Genomic DNA, 18,704 nt, shown 5'->3' with positions numbered 1-18,704 from the left:
CATATTAGCTCGAACTCACAGCCAACCATTTGACTTACCTTACAGGAATTTTTCCTTGTGCCAGCTAGTCCACACAAATTCTATCAGTAGAAAAAAGTCCCAGCATCGTGAAAAACAACGTTTGAGTGAGTACTTGATCCTAAATTACCGCTGATAAACTTGACACCCATCGGTTTTACATTTTTGTGAAAAGATAAAAACATCTGCCCTCGATGGAAGTAATTATTGTAATTTTGTGACCGTCTTTTGGATGGATACATTTGCTTTTGATTTTCATTTCAGACGGGATGCTGCGTTTTTAATGAAACTTTGAAACATAAGGATTCAAAATTGATTAATTTTTGCAGCCTTTGTTTTGTTGGTCACTGCTTACAATGGCCTTTGAGAAAATTTCTTTTTTAATCTACAGTAGAATCCCGATTTCTCGAACCTTCATTTTTTCGAACCTCCCGATAACTCGAACCAAAAGTCGTTCCCTCTCCTCAGTGGAACACTGTAATTTTATCCCGAGTTTTCGAACCAATTTTCGTTTCCCTTGAAGGTTCGAAAAATCGGGATCCCACTGTATTGGAACTGAAAATTAAAGTTGTCTTTTGTAACAATGTATCTTCATATTGCCAAGTTAATGGTTGCGTTAAGCACAGTTATCAATATTGCTAAGCGCACTGCGTTCATTGATTCTTTTAGGCAGAGCGTTGTTATGGAACATAATTACTTCCGTATGACGTAGTTACTTGATGTTGCTAGGCAATATAACTTGAAAAAAAAATCAGTTTTATCAAGTTATTCTACACATAATGTTCTTCTAGAACATGCTATTGACCGTGTTAATTTTCTTGCAAGCTAAGGTTTCAGGTCTAGCATTAGTTTGCTTTGAATGGTTCGTCGCACATCAACAAACATAATAGGCACGCAAGTCGTGCAAAGGGATTAAGGGAAGCTCTAAAATGGACCTTTTTGGCGATACGGTGGCCATTTTGAATGCTATTGTTTCAAACAGCTATTATGGGATGCTTAGGGGGTAAATACATACTAATTTGACCCCCTAAATATCCCATAATAGCTATTTGAAACAACAGAGTTCAAAATGGCCGCCGTATCGCCGAAATGGTCCATTGTTGGAATGTAGGTAACAGAGTGCAGTTTTGTTGTGTTTTGTAAGTTCCTTGTGAGACAGATTTGGAAAAAAGAAGTTAATCTGATGTTGAAAATGGAAATAACGACCAGGTTCTGAGACGAAAAAACCATTCCTATGAGTGTTACTGCCACCCAATATCATCTAGCGAGTATTTCTCACAGAAGAACTGGAACACAAGACAATATTTTTGGTCTTTTAATTTATTCAGGTCACGGTTATATAGAGCAACCATTTCGCTGGATCTAGATAGAGATTGTTGTGTCATTTCAGCCTATAAATTAGGTATCAAAGCCGCGAATACGCTCGCTTAGGTCTCTTCGAAATTCAACGTTTCCATCTCATATGCAAGTCCTACGCATTACGAGTGATCCCGCACACGGAGCGTTAGAAGTGGCTATGAAGGTGAGTGAAAGAGAGAGTAACAGCAAAGTGGGTTGGCTCCGGGCCTTCCAATTCAGCAAAACACTGGCTACTAATTCTCCTGCCAATCTAATACACAATTATTATATTATGAGCCCGAGATTTCTATCTCGTATAAAAATTGAGAGGGATTAATCTAATTGATTTTAAAATATACCTATTACTGCCCTCGTTCATAACTTTATCTAAATCCTTTCGCACACACTCCGAAAACGCAAAGAAGCGTGTGATAAAATCATTACATTGAAAACAGAAGTCAAAGAATATCCGATCTGGATATATATTCGACAGAGGTTTGGTCAAGAAGCGAGAGCAGCCTTCGCAAAACTACTACCAGTGTGAAGGGCTGAGCAGAAATTACAGTAGAAGTACATGATTAAGATCTAGCAAGCTTTTGTACTCTCTGTGTTACTCTATCGATAAAAACTGGACTGCAGTTTGGATCACTTAGGTACATCACTCACTAATAACCTTTTTTGATGTACTCACAGTTCACATTTTGAGACTAGAAAATGTTCCTTTAAACCGGGCTGCATCTTTTTCCATTGCCGCTCACGCCATCATTAAGTGGTCGGCTTTTCTTCCATAGTCTCAAGCATAATGAAAGCAGTCTGCGCTTTAAGGATTCTTATGGAGAAAACCTGACTTGGCGTTTTCAGCTGAGCTTGTCAGGAGGTCTGAAAAATTTTCAAGAACTTTTTTAGGGCTATGCGAATCAAGCTAGATCCAGGCAACCTTTTGCTCTTCACGTTGTGGTAGATTGTTTAGCCCATTTCTCTCCGAACAGAAAATGTCTGAAACCGAGTTGTGACGAACAGAGATTTGCTCAAGGGCTAGGCCTCTTTCAAGTGCCGCTGCGATACCAGTATTAACAGAACGATGTGATTCATCGCTCAAACAAACTGCCCTTTTAAATGCTATCAGCCGACGAAACTCGCGACGAAAAGGCGGACTCAAAGCACCATATATTATGGGGTTAAGAACACTGGAGGTCTGGAGCAGAAAGGGGATCATCACAGCCAATCCGTGTGGGGCCCTGCCTAAGATGAGCCTTGTTAGCAAGATGACTCCAAACGTGGGAATCCAGCAGAGCGCAAAAGCAAACACCGTAATGAACAACACTTTGGATAGTTTGATTTCGTGAGCGGAAACGCCTTGAAGGGAGAGGAAGACGCCTGCATTGTGGCTACGTGTCGCTTTGGAAACTTGGTAATAACACACGCCGACCAAAGACAAACAGAAGACAACTAAAACGGACACGACAGTCAAAGTGAAGGCCACTTCTGATCCTTTGTTCGCAAAGGTGTAGGCACAAAACGAGGAAGCAGGCTGGAACGAAAACTCTGCCACGCCAAACGCTGTTGGATATAGAACGAACGCGGCAATTAGAAGCCATAGAACAGCGATGATGTAACATGAATGCTTGTCGCCGAAAACCTTCTTGTAGTATTGAGGCTTAACAACTCTGAAATACCGATTCACGGCGGTCAACGTCATCGTTGCCATAGAAACGTACGTTAGGAAATGTACCAGGAAGCCGCTTAGTCGACAACCAGGCATGCTGTAGACCAATCTCCCTGCGATGATGGCGCTAGCGAACGATGTCCCAGGTATTGAGGCGTTGAGGAGATCCGTTATCGCCAAAGCAGCGATGTAGATGTTGGTGGTGTTTCGTAGTCGTGGATTTCGATACAGGGCTGTTAAAATGAAGACGTTGCCTATTACAGAAAACACGATAAGCGTCACGGAGGCTATGGATTCGAAAATGATTAGTCCGGTACTTCTTGGAGGTAGAGCTGGCGAAGTCATCATCTATGTTAAATAGTAGATCTTTGTTACTTGTTATTCCTCGAGATTCAGTGAAATGTTGACGTCCTCGACTAAGGAGGATAAGAATTAATACCAACAGAAGAAATATAGTTTTGTTTTTTTCTTATATTAATTCACCTCTAGCTTATTAATTGTCTTCAATAACATACCGTAGATCTAAAGTCGACACCCAGAAGTAACTCCCATCAGGAGGTATACCGCCGAGGGTTTCATTATAAGCATGGAGAATTGACGGGCAGCTTCTTCACTTCTTGATAGGTTAGTTCAGTCACAGAGAGGTCAGTGACTTTGCCTGGTGAATGTCGAACTGGAAATCGTTTACCTCATACTGGCATTCAGGTTTTCACTAGTTAAAGACGGCAGCGAGAATTCTCCAGGTCCCACAGTTGTGAAAAAGGTCGGTCATCGATGAGCCCCGGCCGTTTTGTACCGAAGAATGTAAATCTGCTACAAACGTATAGCATTATCATTAAGCTTCCTTTGTTTCCATTTAAGACACTCCAAAAAGACGAAAGAACAAAAATCACCCCACATTTAAACGGTAACTGCGTCAATATACAAAGTAAAAGACTGCTGTTTTGCACGAAAGGCCACAGCGAGCGCAATAAAAAATGCAATCATAAATCATCATGAAAAAACCCAGTATTTAATTACAGTTTGCTAATGAAGGCCAAAGAGGAAAAAACCGACCTCATGTTTTGTCGGATTAGCTCGCTAAGCCAATTGCAGATCGCCACAGGACTGTTTATAGTTTTCGTATTTAGATTTGGAATCAAAACAGAAGTTAGAGTTTAATCAGCATACAAATTTGAGCATCGTACCCAGACTATTAGAGATGCGGTATTTAAAACAGAAATTTTTCAAGTAATTGACTCTGAAAAAGGTCTTATAAATTACAAGAGACATATTTTGTCCATATTCCTCTTTCCGGCTTTGCACAAAGTACTTTAATCTCAAACATTAAAACACCTTATCTTTGATTTTCTCGTAAAAAAGCGAAAAACGTTTAATTTCCTCTTGATTGCCCTGGGCTTGAAAGTGCTCGAAAATTTACATGATAAATATACCTCTATATTTGTTTATCCTTTTCAAACTTACTTCCGTGAACTTATTGAAAACTGGATTTATGAAGTACGTGCAATTACTACCTGCAGTGGCCAATGGAAACAAAAGTAATGTCTTCTGCGTTCAGCGGCAGTGGCTATTTGCAAACTGTCGGAGCTTTTGAGACTCGGTAATGTCTCGAACCGTTTTGTAATTCTAAAAGCTGTACACAGCTATACAACTTGCAAAGTCTTTCAGACTCGTTAAAGCAGAACACCGCACAAGACAGCTTTCAAATAGCCATTTATCATTACTTCCAATTTTCTGGGTAAAGAAAATTGCGGTTAAATTAATGAATTTTTGGCCTACACAATAATTCACTTCTTAAAAAAAGAAAAAAAAAATCGTTGCTGATGAATTTAAATCACGCCTTCATATCACGGATGTGAAAAAAAGCAGACTTGTGGGATGTGGCTGAAAACGGTAAAGTAAAGTGCAATGAAAACTCTAAGCTTTCCTTTACACTTAATAAAAAAAAGTCGTATCACGGACTCGAAGCTAATTTGGGCGGTCAGCGTCAAGATTATTTTTCCGCGACCAGTTTCAAGTGTATTCAAAAATACTTTATATTCGTAAGCCCTTGTTGTTTAACTTTCGCGGAGTAACTCCCCTTTCATTTCGTTTTAAGCGATCTGTTGTTTTCAGCGTTTTGCCCCACGGCTAAGCCATAAGCAATGTAGATAACCGCCCAACAATTTTCTTGTTCTAGAACCTACTAACTGATATCTGTTACAGTGTACTGACGAAACACAAAACACTTAAAACACAGCGGGATGCGGCGAATATACTTATAATCCAACACATATTCAAATATAATCCACGGGTAGGTATGTAATTCCACTATGAAATCACAATAGCGATAGCTAACCCCCTTTTTTTTCTTAACTCCCAAAATAAACGATCAGCAAGCCAGACACAAACATTGACAAAGAGATTAAAACAGCTGCTTTGCAAGCAAGTTTCTCGTAGTCACCTTCACCGGAAACCTGGGTCTAGAAATAAGATAAGCTGTTTTTTTGTTCTTGTTGCTATGAAAACCATAATAAAACCCCCTTACAGCTCCCTAATCAATTCATGTCAAAACGTAACTAAAAATACACGATCAACAAGCCAGACACAAACATTGACAAAGAGATTAAAAAAGCTGCCTAGCAAGCACGTTTCTCGTGGTCACCTTCACCAGAGACCTGGGTCTAGAAATAAGATAAGCTGGTTTTTTTTCTTGTTGCTATGACAACCATAATAAAACCCCCTTACAGCTCCCTAATCAATTTATGTCAAAACATAATTTGCGGACTTGGGAATATAAGTAAACAAAAGTGATATATTTTCTTTTCCTATCAAGAAAATGACATTAATAATAATAGTAAAAAAAAAAAAATGCCTCCAGCGCCACGTCGTGACAAAAGGCTCCCTGTGTTAAATTATTTCGTACAAGTGGTGCTCGGAGGGCTTCTAAATAATTTTTTAAGGAAGAAAGCTTAGTCCAAATGTCTTGCCACAACCTGCGAATTTATTCTCAGGCAACGTCCGCCATACGCTGAAGGAATTTGAAAACGGAGATTTCGCTCTGTAAACGCATCAAATGTTTTCCGTCCACACTAGGCCGGAGGAGTTTAAGAACACAACAGTCACCGATCAATTTGGAATAGTGTTTGAAGAAACCTCGGTCAGGGAAATCACGTGATTATCGTGACGTCATCATTTTCGAAAAGCTCCGTTTTCGAAATGTTTCCATCCACACGAAAACGAAAAAACCGGCGTTTTCAAATTCCTCCGGTTTGAAGAGCGTTTTCGTAAAGCTCCGTTTGCGTGACGGATTAGTGTGGACGGTAGGCCTTACGGTAGAATTACTGACAATTGCTTTCTGGTGAGGGGTAATGTTAATCTTTCAGTGCTCGTGGATAGCGGGTATACTACCGTAAAACTACTGAGCGATTTCTTTATGATGAAATTAATTTTCACAACAAACACTGCAGCTTCCAAGACACTAAAATCATCTGTTAATTTTTATTTATTTATTTATTTATTTTGCTCGTCAATGGCGCTTTTTAGAGAGCAATTTATAGGATCATTTTCAGAGCTTTGTAATTTTTCTAAGAGTTCATGTGTCTCTTGTCTGAACCGAGGCACTTGTTGGTGGTGTATCGATTTACATGCTTTCTTCAATTCAGGGGTAGCCATGAGAGGAATTCTCGCGCGTTTGTCCTCGCGTGCTAACAAACTCAAGTTATTATTATTTTTAAAAATGCCTAATGGCTGACTACCTAACTACCAATAAATTTCCTGCCAGAAGATACGAAGAGGGAGGTTCGGACCGGTCACGACAGACTTCAACTAAAATATCAATCAGTGAAGGCATGAATGAAAGAGGATCAAAATATCCCGGGGGAGGGGTTCTCCCTTAAGCCTACCTGGGAGAAAGCCGCCGGCGCGGTCTGGGACACCGTTGCGGCATATGTGAACATATATCGTCGAATCATAATCTGTGCCAGGCATTGACCACCGGACGCCGGACGCAATATGCGGACGCAACGTACTCCAGTGAGACCATTCGATCCATATTTACAGGTGGAATGGTTGAAATTGCCCCCATTCGATTTGCATTTCGCGCTTTTGAGTACGTCGGCAATCCATCGCAGATGCGCCGGAACCCACTGGAACATATCGCGCGCCGAACATTTTCAGTTGCAACCGGCGTCGGCGGGATATGAGAACAAATTTTCTCTTGCTGGGCTATATAGCAGGTATATGCTTCCCCAAAGGGTATGGTTTTTCAGCCGTTTTGGTCATAAATAGGGCATCAATTTTGGCTATTTTGGTCATAAATAGAGTATGGTTTTTGCCAGGCTAGTCTTATTATAGGTATGGTTTTAAGAAGAAGCCACTTTTTCAGCATTATCGAAAAGAAAACCAACAAAAGCCCCTCATAAATTCTGATTACGGCAATTTAACATTAATCTGAACTAGGGAACTCTGTAAAAACTAAAATCTTAATTCAAAATTTTCCGTCGGATGTCTGGAAAACCCGAATAGCGAATAGCAAATAGCCGCGAATAGCGAACAGTGAATAGTCCCGAATAGCAATTAGCGAATAGTAGGAATAGTGCGAATGGTCTCGAATAGTGCGAATAGCGGCGCACAGTCTCGAATAGTGGCGTATAGTGGCAAATAGTGGCAAATCGTAGCAAATAGGGTACCCAGTATCTCGCAGTCAACCGCGCTGCAACGTAGGATGGGATTTTCCCGCTAAAAAGCACAGATGCTTATCAGGACAAAACGTGTCTCTAAAGGTAATTTCATCTGTTTTAACCGCTGCAAAAGCGTAAATACGTCTTTATTAGGTTATCCTTGTGTTTTCTGTTGTCTTAATGTCGGCGATGGGCAACCCTAACCTGAGTCCGGAGAAGAAAAGGTAATAAATTCACTGAAATTCTGTTGCTTATTTGGATAATTAATTAACGCAGGATATTAGGTCTAAATCGGTGACTATTGACGACTATTCGTCACTACTCGACACTTTTCGCGACTGTTCACCGCTATTCGCACTATTCGAGACTATCTGCACTATTCGGGACTATTCGCTATTCGTTATTCGCGACTATTCGCTATTCGCTATTCGGGTTTTCCAGACACCTTTTTTCGTCTTACCTCAGCACCAGAACAAAAGCTGACTTTTAAAGTTGTCAGCTATTGTTCTGGTGCTGAGGTATGACGAAAAATCTTAAATTAAGATTTTAGTTTTTACGGAATCACTAACTCGAACCAAAATCGATTTCCCCTGGAATTCCGTCATACATTTACTATAATTTTACCCTCGGTAACTTCGAACTCTCGATAACTCAAACCTCCCGCTAACCCGAAGCAATTTTCGTTTCCTGTCAGGTCATTTTCTATATAATTTCACCCTCGATAACTCGAACCATATCTGTCAATACTTGACCAGTCAAAACAAACAGTGTACTGTGGTCCAAAACATTAAATTTATTTTTCAGCAGCCGTGTGAACTTTTTTCTTTCTTTTACATTACACAAAACGTGTCAATTCAGTTCAGGTTCCACTGGTTGTCACAAAGTGTTGCTTCTTAACTCCTTATCCAAAATGTCAATAAATCTCTTGGCTTTCATGAAGTGCAGTTAAATTTGATTAAAATGTACCCTGCATGAATAGAAAAACATTCAACACCGTTTTTTCCCGTTTTCCGGTCATTTGTTCTCAACTCCCGATAACTCTAACTCCTTATAACTCGAACCGTGTTCAATTTCCCTTGAAGGTTCGAGTTATCGGGAGTCGACAAGGCAGGTCTGAAACAGTATTTTGATACAAGGGTCAGGTCATAAATAAGACCCGAATTTTTGGTCAGGTCATAAATATTGCAGGGAAAATCACATATTTTGGTCATAAATAGAGTAAGGGGTTTTGGGAAGCGGGCCGCACACCCCTACCCAATTTTTCTGGGAGTAACCCCCTCACACACCCCCCCCCCCCCAAACACACATCCGGGCAACAAGCAAAATTAGTCTGTCAGTAACACCTATATTGTTGTTTCACGTATTTAGCTATTAAATTTTCTAACTTTGTCCAGGAGTCCCTCGGTAGCCCAATCGGTTACGCATCTGACCTGCTGTGCGGTCGTAAGGGCATATATACGCTCGACGCCAGTCGGGGGACTCCGCTTTTATTTTTCTTTCTCGTTACAGCCTGATATATTTTTTGTGCAATCCTCTTTTCTTCCGTTTGAAGTAAGTTTGATTTGTGTGAAAATGCTTTTCAAGAAAGGGCATCAACCCTAAGTTACCGTGAAGTGCCAATGTACCCATGCCTTGATTTTTCTTAAGCCCTCTTTATTAGTACAAAGTTAAAAACGAGTATGCGAAGACCTTAGAAAGGATGGAGATACCAGAGCAAATGGGACACCAAGCGTTGTAAACATATGATTTAACAACCGACTTGAAAAAAGCTTTCTAAACATGCAAAATTATTCAAAATTCTTCATAATGGTATTCTTTGAATTTTATAGGAGTCTGGCACAGAACTAGACTTTGGCCTAAGTTTTGACAGCTTTTAAAAGGTTTCATACAGGCCTCGAAATAATTCGTTAGAGGAACGAGAATCAATAGAGTGGAGATAAGTTATTGAGACACCAATCTGTTTTAGGTCTGAAATTTTTGTTAACGGCACGTTTGTAAAAGCTGAGATCAGGTTGTCAGTGGCAACTACATTGTTGTTTCACGATTTTGGCTATTAAATTTTCTAACCTAGTCCAGAAGCCCCCCGGTAGCACAATCGGTTACGCATCTGACCTGCTGTGTGGTCGAAAGGGGCGCTCCACGCCAGTCGGGGCCGGGACTTCGCTTTTAGTTTCTTTTTCTTTCTCGACGTGTCAACTAAATCGATACATTTTTTGTACAATCTCGTTTTCTTCCGTTTAAAGCACAGGCGGCCCAAGCTCACGGTGCGAGGAGTTATTTATTATTATTATTACTATTATTATTATTATTATTATTATTATTAGATTATTATTATTATTGTCTAGGGGGGCTTGGCATGACAAACCCGTGTCTTGACGCAAATCTTGAGCAATCCTCCTCCGTCAAAGTTACCATCCCGCTGGTCCAACAGGTCGTGGCTCAATCCCATCAGATGCCGGATGATTCTTTGGTCAAGCCACTACAACAGGCAATGAGGAGTGAGAGAGCAACGGTGCTCCAAGACAGGGCAGAGCATATCAGAGGGGTAGCCCCACAGAAAGTCCAACGGGCACTTGACCTTGCTGCGGAAAAAGGGTCATCTGTTTGGCTGACGGTACTCCCCCTTCGTGAAATGGGTTTCAATCTAAATAAGAGAGAGTTCCGCGATGCAATCAAACTGCGCTACGATTGGCCGGTCGATGATATCCCCTCCACCTGTGTATGCGGTGATGCTTTTACAGTGGACCACGCAATGATATGCAAGAGAGGTGGGTTCGTTACCCAACGTCACAATGAGCTGAGGGACTTAGAAGCCGAACTCCTGAATATGGTTTGTACCGATGTTGACATTGAGCCTGTCCTGCAAGACATCTCGGGTGAACAGCTGGGAAGAGGTTCTAATCGAGCTCCAGATGCGAGATTAGATATTCATGCGCGCGGGTTCTGGGAGAACCAACGATCAACATTCTTTGACGTGAGGGTTTGTCACCCTAATGCTGATTCGTATAGGGACCTAGAGCTCCAACAGATATACCGCAATCATGAGAACGAGAAGAAGCGTCTTTACGCGAGGAGGGTTTTGGATATCGAACAAGGAACTTTTACACCCCTTATTTTCACGTCAACAGGCGGCATGGGAAACGAGTGCCTGCAATACCATTCCAGACTGGCGCAGCTGATCTCCATCAAGAAAGGAGAACATTATGCTAAAACAATCTCCTGGATAAGAGCAAGGACATCCTTCGCTTTACTAAGATCCGCACTAATCTGCCTAAGAGGTTCAAGAGCTAGAAGGAAAGCCTTTTGTGACTTTAAGAACATTGATATTGACGTTGAAACCCAGGAGGGAGCCATTATGTAAACACTGTTGAAATAGGTTTTAATAGTTTATTTCTTTTATTTACTTTTACCTTGTAATATACCGATATTGACGTTGAAACCCAGGAGGGAGCCATTATCTAAACACTGTTGAAATAGGTTTTAATAGTTTATTTCTTTTACTTACTTTTACCTTGTATATACCTTATTTATAAAAAAAAAGTAGTAGTAGTAGTATTAGCATTAGTTGTAGTAACCATGATATCATGACATATATGATATGACGATGATGATAATAAATTATTATTATTATTATTATTTTGATATTATTATTACTATTATAATTACCGAAAACTTAAGGAACAACAGAATTTCTGAATTTTTTACCAGATACATGTAAGATTCAAGTTTGTATGGAAAAGTGCTCAATAAAGTTTGCTTTTAAATTGAAAAAAAAAAAATTATTATTATTATTATTATTATTATTATTATTTTAATTTTTGTGCGAGCGTTCAGCGCGTGAAACGTGATATATTTACCGCCGACATCTACTATTACATAACCACCGAGTTTGGTTACGCGAAACGTGACCTTCGCCTTGCAGCATGTGGTGGTGTTGTGTTACAACGATTTGAATTTACAAAGGTTTGTATGGGGGAAAAACGGTAATCGACATTATAGCTGAAATTTTCATATTTTTGCAATGACTTACCTCAATGCCTTGTTGTCTTTTCTATTGTTGTCTCGCTTCTCAGCTCGATCCGAAGCCTTTTAAGCGAGTTATGGCTTTTTGTTTTTCCTCTACTAAGAAAGAGGAATAAAAGACAAGGGTCACACCGTAGGACCATAGTTAGTATGGTAGGACATAGTTTTCAAAATTCGCTCAAATCTCGTTTTAACTCTCCAGAATGAGAAAAAATGACACCATTGAATGTTCAAGAGTCTTTATTCGGTAAATTACCCATGCATTGAACGAATTTAATGTCAACTCCTGATCTCCATACAAACTCTTATATTTTAGCGAAGTTCTCCACACAAACTGCTATATTACGCTTGGGTGACCTGTGCTATTAGTTTGGCCGTGCGTTCGTTTCCCTGACGCAAGAAAGACTGGGAACGAAAGAGAAACCCGAGATGGCTGCGGAAGTTAAATTGTTATTTGTATGCCAAACAATCGATGAAGAGACTGCCTTTGGTGTTTTTAGCCTTTCCAAACGTATTTTCTGATGTGTATTTGTATGTCAATGCAAGAATTATGCCCGGAGAAGACTGCAAAACACATAAAATGGGGACCACGTTAACTGACCTTCGCAAATATCTGCAAATATTAAAGCAACAGCCCGGAAGGAAATGCAAAACTGCTAAGGTAAGCTTAAGCTTTCACTCAAAAGCTGTTATTTACGAATAGTGGTTTTTAAACCTAGTCATCTTCTCTCCCATTCTTTCCATTAGATAAGTTTAAGACTTGATTCGGTTTAATTGTAGTTCTCCAAGTGTCAGAAAGCACACGTGTGCCGTCTTTTTGAGCAAAAATATCTTGACGCCGCTGTTTATTTGAGTTAGTAGCTTGCAAAAAGAAATTTCGATCCTGTTAAGTGATGATTTTAGACAACAAGTAAGAAGTTAAAACGTACTTAACTCTCCGTCTCTCCAGACCTTATTAGCTTACGACTTTTTTTCGCACCAATTTGCACGTGTGCGAATATCACATCTGAGAGGCTAAACTCAATGAAGAAAATGTCACCTCTTCATGCAAATTGATTTCATGCACTACGCTGTTATACATCCATAAATGTTGGTCAACTGAAACAACATTTGCTACTCGATGAATCAGACTACTACATGCTATTCCTTAATATTATTTTTACTGGCGGGTCTAAAACACAGGTCACAGGTCACAGGTTATGCATTTATCAATGTTAAGCTGCTGGCAGGGGAGGGGGCGGGGGGGAGAGGCCAGGCAAAGGCAGGGGATTTGAACTCTGATCATCTTTTCAGTTCAAATGCCCGACCCCATGGAAATTAACCTTGGTCAAAAGAGTGCAAATTCCGTATCCCAGGGATACCAGTGTTGTTCAGAAGAATGCAAATTCACCACCTCTATCTAGAAAAAGGCATAGGTATGTCAAAAAAAGAAGTAAACATCAAAAAGTTGTAAATAAAAGGCTACAAAGCAACAACTTCAAAATGAAACGTCTGTTTAATATAAAAAAGTCACCTAATTTTTATATTAAAATTGTGATGACTCCCTAAACATTTACGACTAAACAAGACAGAAAACATGGAAATTCTTATCACCACTAATGTCCTACACTATTGTGACATTTTAATTACTTACATTTTAAACAGAAATGATGGAAATAAAATGTTGACCTCTTTCTGTTGTAGAGAAATATGAAAAAGCCCCATAAGAGGACTCAAGATCTTAGATGTATTCACTGATTCATAATAATACACTGCACATGGTAGGCTCATAAAGATGAAGTTCAATCATTCAATTTCGTTTTAGTACTAAAATTATAACCATGCTTAGAAACAACATGCATTGCAAATTGAATTGTATGAAGGTGAATACAGAACACTATCCTGTCAAATGTTTCATAATTTCAATTCATTTGAGCTTAAATTAAAAACAGTCTTATGTTATGTAGGATTCGGAAATTTGCTTCCATGCACAACTTTCAAAATACAAATCAATGATGTTTAGCAATGGAGTTAACCTTTAACTAAGGAAAAACTAAGATCTGTAACAAAGGCCTTGTTTACAGAATATCTGCAACAATGTTCAGTTCAACACCAAACTTCTGAGCATCTCATGCACAGCCAGCGATCTGGAACATTGCTTTCTTCCAATTCTGTTCAGTTTGTTTCCAGTCATTCTCAGTCATCCAAGATGGCGTCAGTAGGGCCCAGTCTACTATCGGTTGAAGTCAAAAGTTCCAACCCCCGGGACTCGGTGAATGATCAAAAGTCCCAACCACGGGCAGACTTGTTACGTTAAAACACCCACCTATGCCCGGCCTACACCCACCCCCCCCCCCCCCCCAGCAGCTTAAAATTGATAGGTGCATTATTTTTAAATGAGTTTAAATTTAAGGAAACTAATCATAACCATGTTGTCGCTATGTTATGAAAGATTTGATTCATGCTTTTAGCTGTTCATTTATATCAAGTTGTGAATGCACTTGGAAAGTTTGGAGAGCGCTCAAGAAACCAGAGTTGCTCTTGGCTGTGCCTCAAGCAACTCTTGCATTTTTTTTGTACCCTCCAAACTTCTCACATGCATTCAAAATTTTATATACGCACCCTAAGGCTAGCATAAGTGATAAGCCAATACCTAAATTATTGCCGGCTTCCATGTGACGTCATCATTTTTCAAAACGAGAAATCACCAATCCTTCTGAAGTTTTAGTTTCATCAGATGTAAGGCCCTCTAATTGCTTGACGTTTTGCAATGTTTACATGTAAGCCCAACAGGCCTCCTCATTATGTAATGGAGCACGTCTGAATTTCCAAGTTTGTATGGCATGACATTAAAATGGCAGCCTGATAAGGCTCTCGAGTAGGTCAAAAGATGAGTTACTGCTCAAGTTTTTGCAAGTAACTAAACAGTTCTTGCTCTAGAAGAAGTATTAACTTCAATGTGTCAGAGCTCTAGAGTAATAAGTTTTGATTTCAACGCCAATTGAAATTCAATGACAGGTGTTTTTTTTTTGTTACTTTACGGCCGCGATGTTTGTGTCCCTCCAAGGGGCACAAACCTGGCAACTCTGTACAAAACTCTTTAAATCTGACTGAAACACTTTTCTGAATAATGTGTAAATGAAAAACTGCACAGACCTACATGTAAATCTTGGCGAGGTTGTTTATAAATCAATTATCTTTCATATCCCAGCTTCTTGAATTAATTTATTGAATGGTTACAATTTTTATTTTTGATGTTGTGACACTGCAAAACAGCCATGCTTAAGGCGCACAAGCAGAGCCCCATACACCTTGGAGAATTTGTAAACCAACCGATCTCAAAACTTTTGGTCATCAAGTGACTGTCCGTACTTCCATACGGCAAGCCTTTTCCATACGGCAAGCCCAAGCATTTTGGGTCAATTTTTATTTTTTGCAGGATCGAGCTAATTTTTGACAGATTGACTTGTTTTGACATGAAAAGCATTGTTGTGTAATTGTTTTTGTTGATTTGCGCTTCGTTTTCGAGAAATATCGTATGCAAAAAAACTCAGAAATCAGGAGTCATTTAAGAGTACCTTGAAAAATTTCATTCTATACCCAGGAGCTTGGAATGTTTGTTTGCTACAGTGTTCAGTGTATGTACATGAATTGCAGACATGGTGCTCAGTTTATTTCTGTTAAGTGTTAATTAACCTTGTGACCTGGAGCAAACAACTATCATTTCACTTATTAGAAATTTTCAAATCTTGTGCTCTTTAGTGCAGTTCTAAGTGTGAAGCTTCTCGTTTGATTTTGGTAGATGCAGTTCCAATCAAGTACAAACATTCAGCCTTTCCTTTTAACTGCCTTAATTTGCAACTATGTACTATCAAATTTCATTTGATTTTTAACCTTCATTGAGTCTGCCCTGAATCCTTTTGCACATGACTTATGCTTTCCTTAAGAAATTTTCATGTTTCATCAATTTTGCAGTTTTTCAAAAGGTGTTGTTAAAAACTAAAATTGAATAATTTTGTGTGTTATAATTATTAGTGTTTGTAGAGCCTACATTCAATCATGGTCATTACTTTTTATGGGACCATTTTCAAAAGCACTTACAAAAGCCATCCTTGGAGACCCAGGGGCAGTTAGTTGGGGCATGAGGAAATAAATCGGGCAAAGAAATGAGACCCTGGGTCTCTGAGGATGCTAAAAAGCACACTTACATGTAATGAGTCAATTTTTATAGCAGCTTCAAAGTTCATTGTAAACAGCCACATACTTAGCAGGCTCCTCCAGTGAGCTGTCAAACTCACAAATGCAAGCTCACATGGAGTGTTGCAGCTTCTTCACAGCTAGATCTTCTTGGAGTTCTCAAGCTGTTTTTCTAGCAGCTTTGTAGTAGTTGTTAAGTAGTCTTGAAGGGTTTTGTATCAGTTGTTTCAAGTGTTCCCCCATCCCATCCCATCCTCTATATTTCTGATTCAATCATGCCTGGAATGAGGTCTCATGGCTAGCTTACAGGGATTTGCTGGCCACGGGGGGTGGTATTCTATCTACTGGGGCAGGCTGGCCACAATGGAAGCCCGGGCTGGATACCCTAGGCACACACCTTGGTTGGGTTAATATATTAGAAAAATATAAATTATGTCTTAACAATAATTTTTTTTTTTTAACAATAGTCATTGGACTGAGTTCTTGATAATTTCACCATCAACAAGAATCTTTTCTGAATTTCTCGATTTTTTAGTCAGCAATGAACAAGATTGAACAGACAGTGGACAAACCAAGATGGGACACTGGATACACCTAGATGGACAATGGACAAACTTGAATGCATAGTTGACAATATTGGTCTCATGGAGGAAAAACTGGATGTACTCAACTCAACAACTCTGGATGGACGGTGGAAAACCAAGAACATTCATTTCTTGACCAACCAGGTAAATGCAACCAGGTTTAACTGGTAGAAAAAAAATTAATATACTGTAAATTACCAGTATAACTGTATCTTGTCTTACATAATGATATTGCTTTTTTAATAATAATCATTGGACAGAGTTGTTGAGAATTTCACCACCAGTTGAGAGTTGTTTCTTTATGTCTCAATAAAGAGGCCCTCTAAGTGAGGACCACAAGCTTGTTTGTGAATGTCCACCATAATTATGTGTTAACCCTAAATAAAGGCTTTATTTCATCTCATCTCATCTCATCTCACCTCATCTCACCTCATCTTACATGTATTTATATTACTTAGTTGGCAGCGAGCAAGCTTGGAAACACAGTGGACAAACCAGGATGGGATATTGGATACACCTAGATGGACAGTGGAGAAACATGAATGTACAGTGGGCTTTATTGGACATGTGGTGGAAAAACTGGATGGGCATAAGTGGACAACTTTGGTTGGACAGTGGAAACCAAAAACATTCAGACCTTGACCAACCAGGTACGTGTAAATACACTGTCTTTTAACCATCTTGGATCATGTGTACTAAAGACATCCACAGTCGATTGTCAATCGATACCCTCAAATGACATCTTGATGTGTACTCTACCAAGGTCCTGATCCATACTTGGTCGACACTCATTTGACACTTGATCAACAGTCGGTCAATAGTCAGCCGAGTGTCGACCAAGGTGTAGATGGAGTGTTGATTGGGTATCGATGGAGTGTCAATCAAGGTTGTTGATCAACACTCAACTCAGATGCCTTTACACTGTAGTACACATGATCCACCATCTTTGCTAGATGTTCTTGCTAAAATTTCAGGCAAAGTAATCTGAACCTGAGAGAATCTCCTCATAGCTCTCATTGCTTTGGAACACCTTTCCGTAATAATACATGTACATGTTATACTTTCAAGTACATGTAAAATTAGACAGGAGCTCAAGGCTTTCCATTCAACCAGGAAATCTTTGGTGCAGAACATTTAATGTTGGTTTTGAAACGTGATGTTAATTTGTTTTTTGGTCGCAGGAACTTACTTTACCGTAGATGTTATCAAGTAATTGTCACTTTCAAACAAGGCCTTACTTACTTACTTAATCTACTGTGGTTGACCAGCCTTCAGCTGCTACATGTATGTCCGTTAGGGAAATAGTCATAACCGCTAGGTTTTACGTACGTGTTCTCCGGTTAGATATATCCACGAGGTTTTCCTCGGTTAGGTCAGTTCAAGTGCAGATTTCACTGCGTCAACTTCTACTCGGCATTGGGCCATAGTTTCTCTATACACTGTTACTCATCTATTCTATCAAGTCAAGTTCAGTGCGTGTGCAAACCAAAGTGAGTAATCTATTCCTTGTTCTTTAGGGTTAGTTCTTAGGTTTTCTATTGTTATTTGTTTCGGTTGAGTTTCCTTTTATTGTTACTAAATCGGTTAGTTAGTTCTGTATGCTCGGAATCACGCTTGATTAGGTCCATATCTCCAATATAGGGTTATTTTGCCATAAAAGTACCGTCCAAGTTACACACCGTGTAGCCTATTAATCGTTTTCCAGCCTTCCGTACAATCAGTATAAGTGCCGATTATGTTACACTTCCATGTTACGGACGTTATTGAGAATGTTAGCAATAGTTTCTTCATTTATGTTATTTTATCTTTATGCTTCGGTATGTTAGTTACGTTAGCTCCTATTTTCGTTATTGTATTTCAGTTCGAACCGGCATACGGTTTACATCATACGACTTACAGCTAAGCTTACAGCACGTGGTTTAATTCTACCTTCGTCTTGGCACGTGATTCGTTTCATTTGAGTCTGTATGGAACATTGATCTCTGTCAATTAAACTCTGTTTACATCGTAGTCAGAAGTTCTTGTCGAGTTCGTTTTAACACTACGCACTGCTCTACGCATGTGATTACTTGGATTTTGGCCTGCTATATTCTGTCCTTGTAACTCACATTTAAAATATGGTTTTCATGACATGTACCCTCTTTTTGAAAGCCTGTAATGTGTGCTTTCGGGAAGTGTATGTATGATATTCATACAATTGATAAAATTATGTTCATGCTTGCAATGCAAGCCAATTAG

The 18,704-nt window shown here is 39.4% G+C and overlaps 2 protein-coding genes and 1 long non-coding RNA gene across 4 annotated transcripts in view; 2 read left to right on the top strand and 1 right to left on the bottom strand.

Moving 5' to 3' along the window:
- Window positions 1-1,319: 1,319 nt before the first annotated feature.
- Window positions 1,320-4,020, bottom strand: LOC110049093 (melatonin-related receptor-like). Its single transcript, XM_020754863.2, has one exon. The coding sequence runs from the start codon at window positions 3,368-3,370 to the stop codon at window positions 2,279-2,281; it is 1,092 nt and encodes a 363-aa protein (XP_020610522.2). The 5' UTR covers window positions 3,371-4,020; the 3' UTR covers window positions 1,320-2,278.
- A 6,008-nt stretch (window positions 4,021-10,028) lies between these two features.
- LOC149113825 (uncharacterized) lies at window positions 10,029-11,462 on the top strand. The gene has a single exon (XM_089287508.1). The coding sequence runs from the start codon at window positions 10,040-10,042 to the stop codon at window positions 11,042-11,044; it is 1,005 nt and encodes a 334-aa protein (XP_089143634.1). The 5' UTR covers window positions 10,029-10,039; the 3' UTR covers window positions 11,045-11,462.
- Window positions 11,463-12,109: 647 nt separating this feature from the next.
- Window positions 12,110-18,704, top strand: part of LOC149113824 (uncharacterized) — a 15,154-nt gene continuing 8,559 nt past the window's right edge. Inside the window, exons 1-3 of one of the 2 annotated variants that reach the window (XR_016206565.1) lie at window positions 12,110-12,367; window positions 16,422-16,610; window positions 16,925-17,116. This is a non-coding gene — a long non-coding RNA (uncharacterized LOC149113824). Of the gene's footprint in view, window positions 12,368-16,417; window positions 16,611-16,924; window positions 17,117-18,704 lie in introns of both variants that reach the window. The other variant, XR_016206566.1, reaches the window with a different exon arrangement.

Source organism: Orbicella faveolata, unplaced genomic scaffold, assembly GCF_042242905.1.
Source record: "Orbicella faveolata isolate gen_17 unplaced genomic scaffold, um_ofav_v1 contig_14, whole genome shotgun sequence".
NCBI lineage: Eukaryota > Metazoa > Cnidaria > Anthozoa > Scleractinia > Merulinidae > Orbicella > Orbicella faveolata.
The sequence above is the reverse complement of the archived record's forward strand: the minus strand, read 5'-3'. Positions and strand labels throughout refer to the sequence as shown.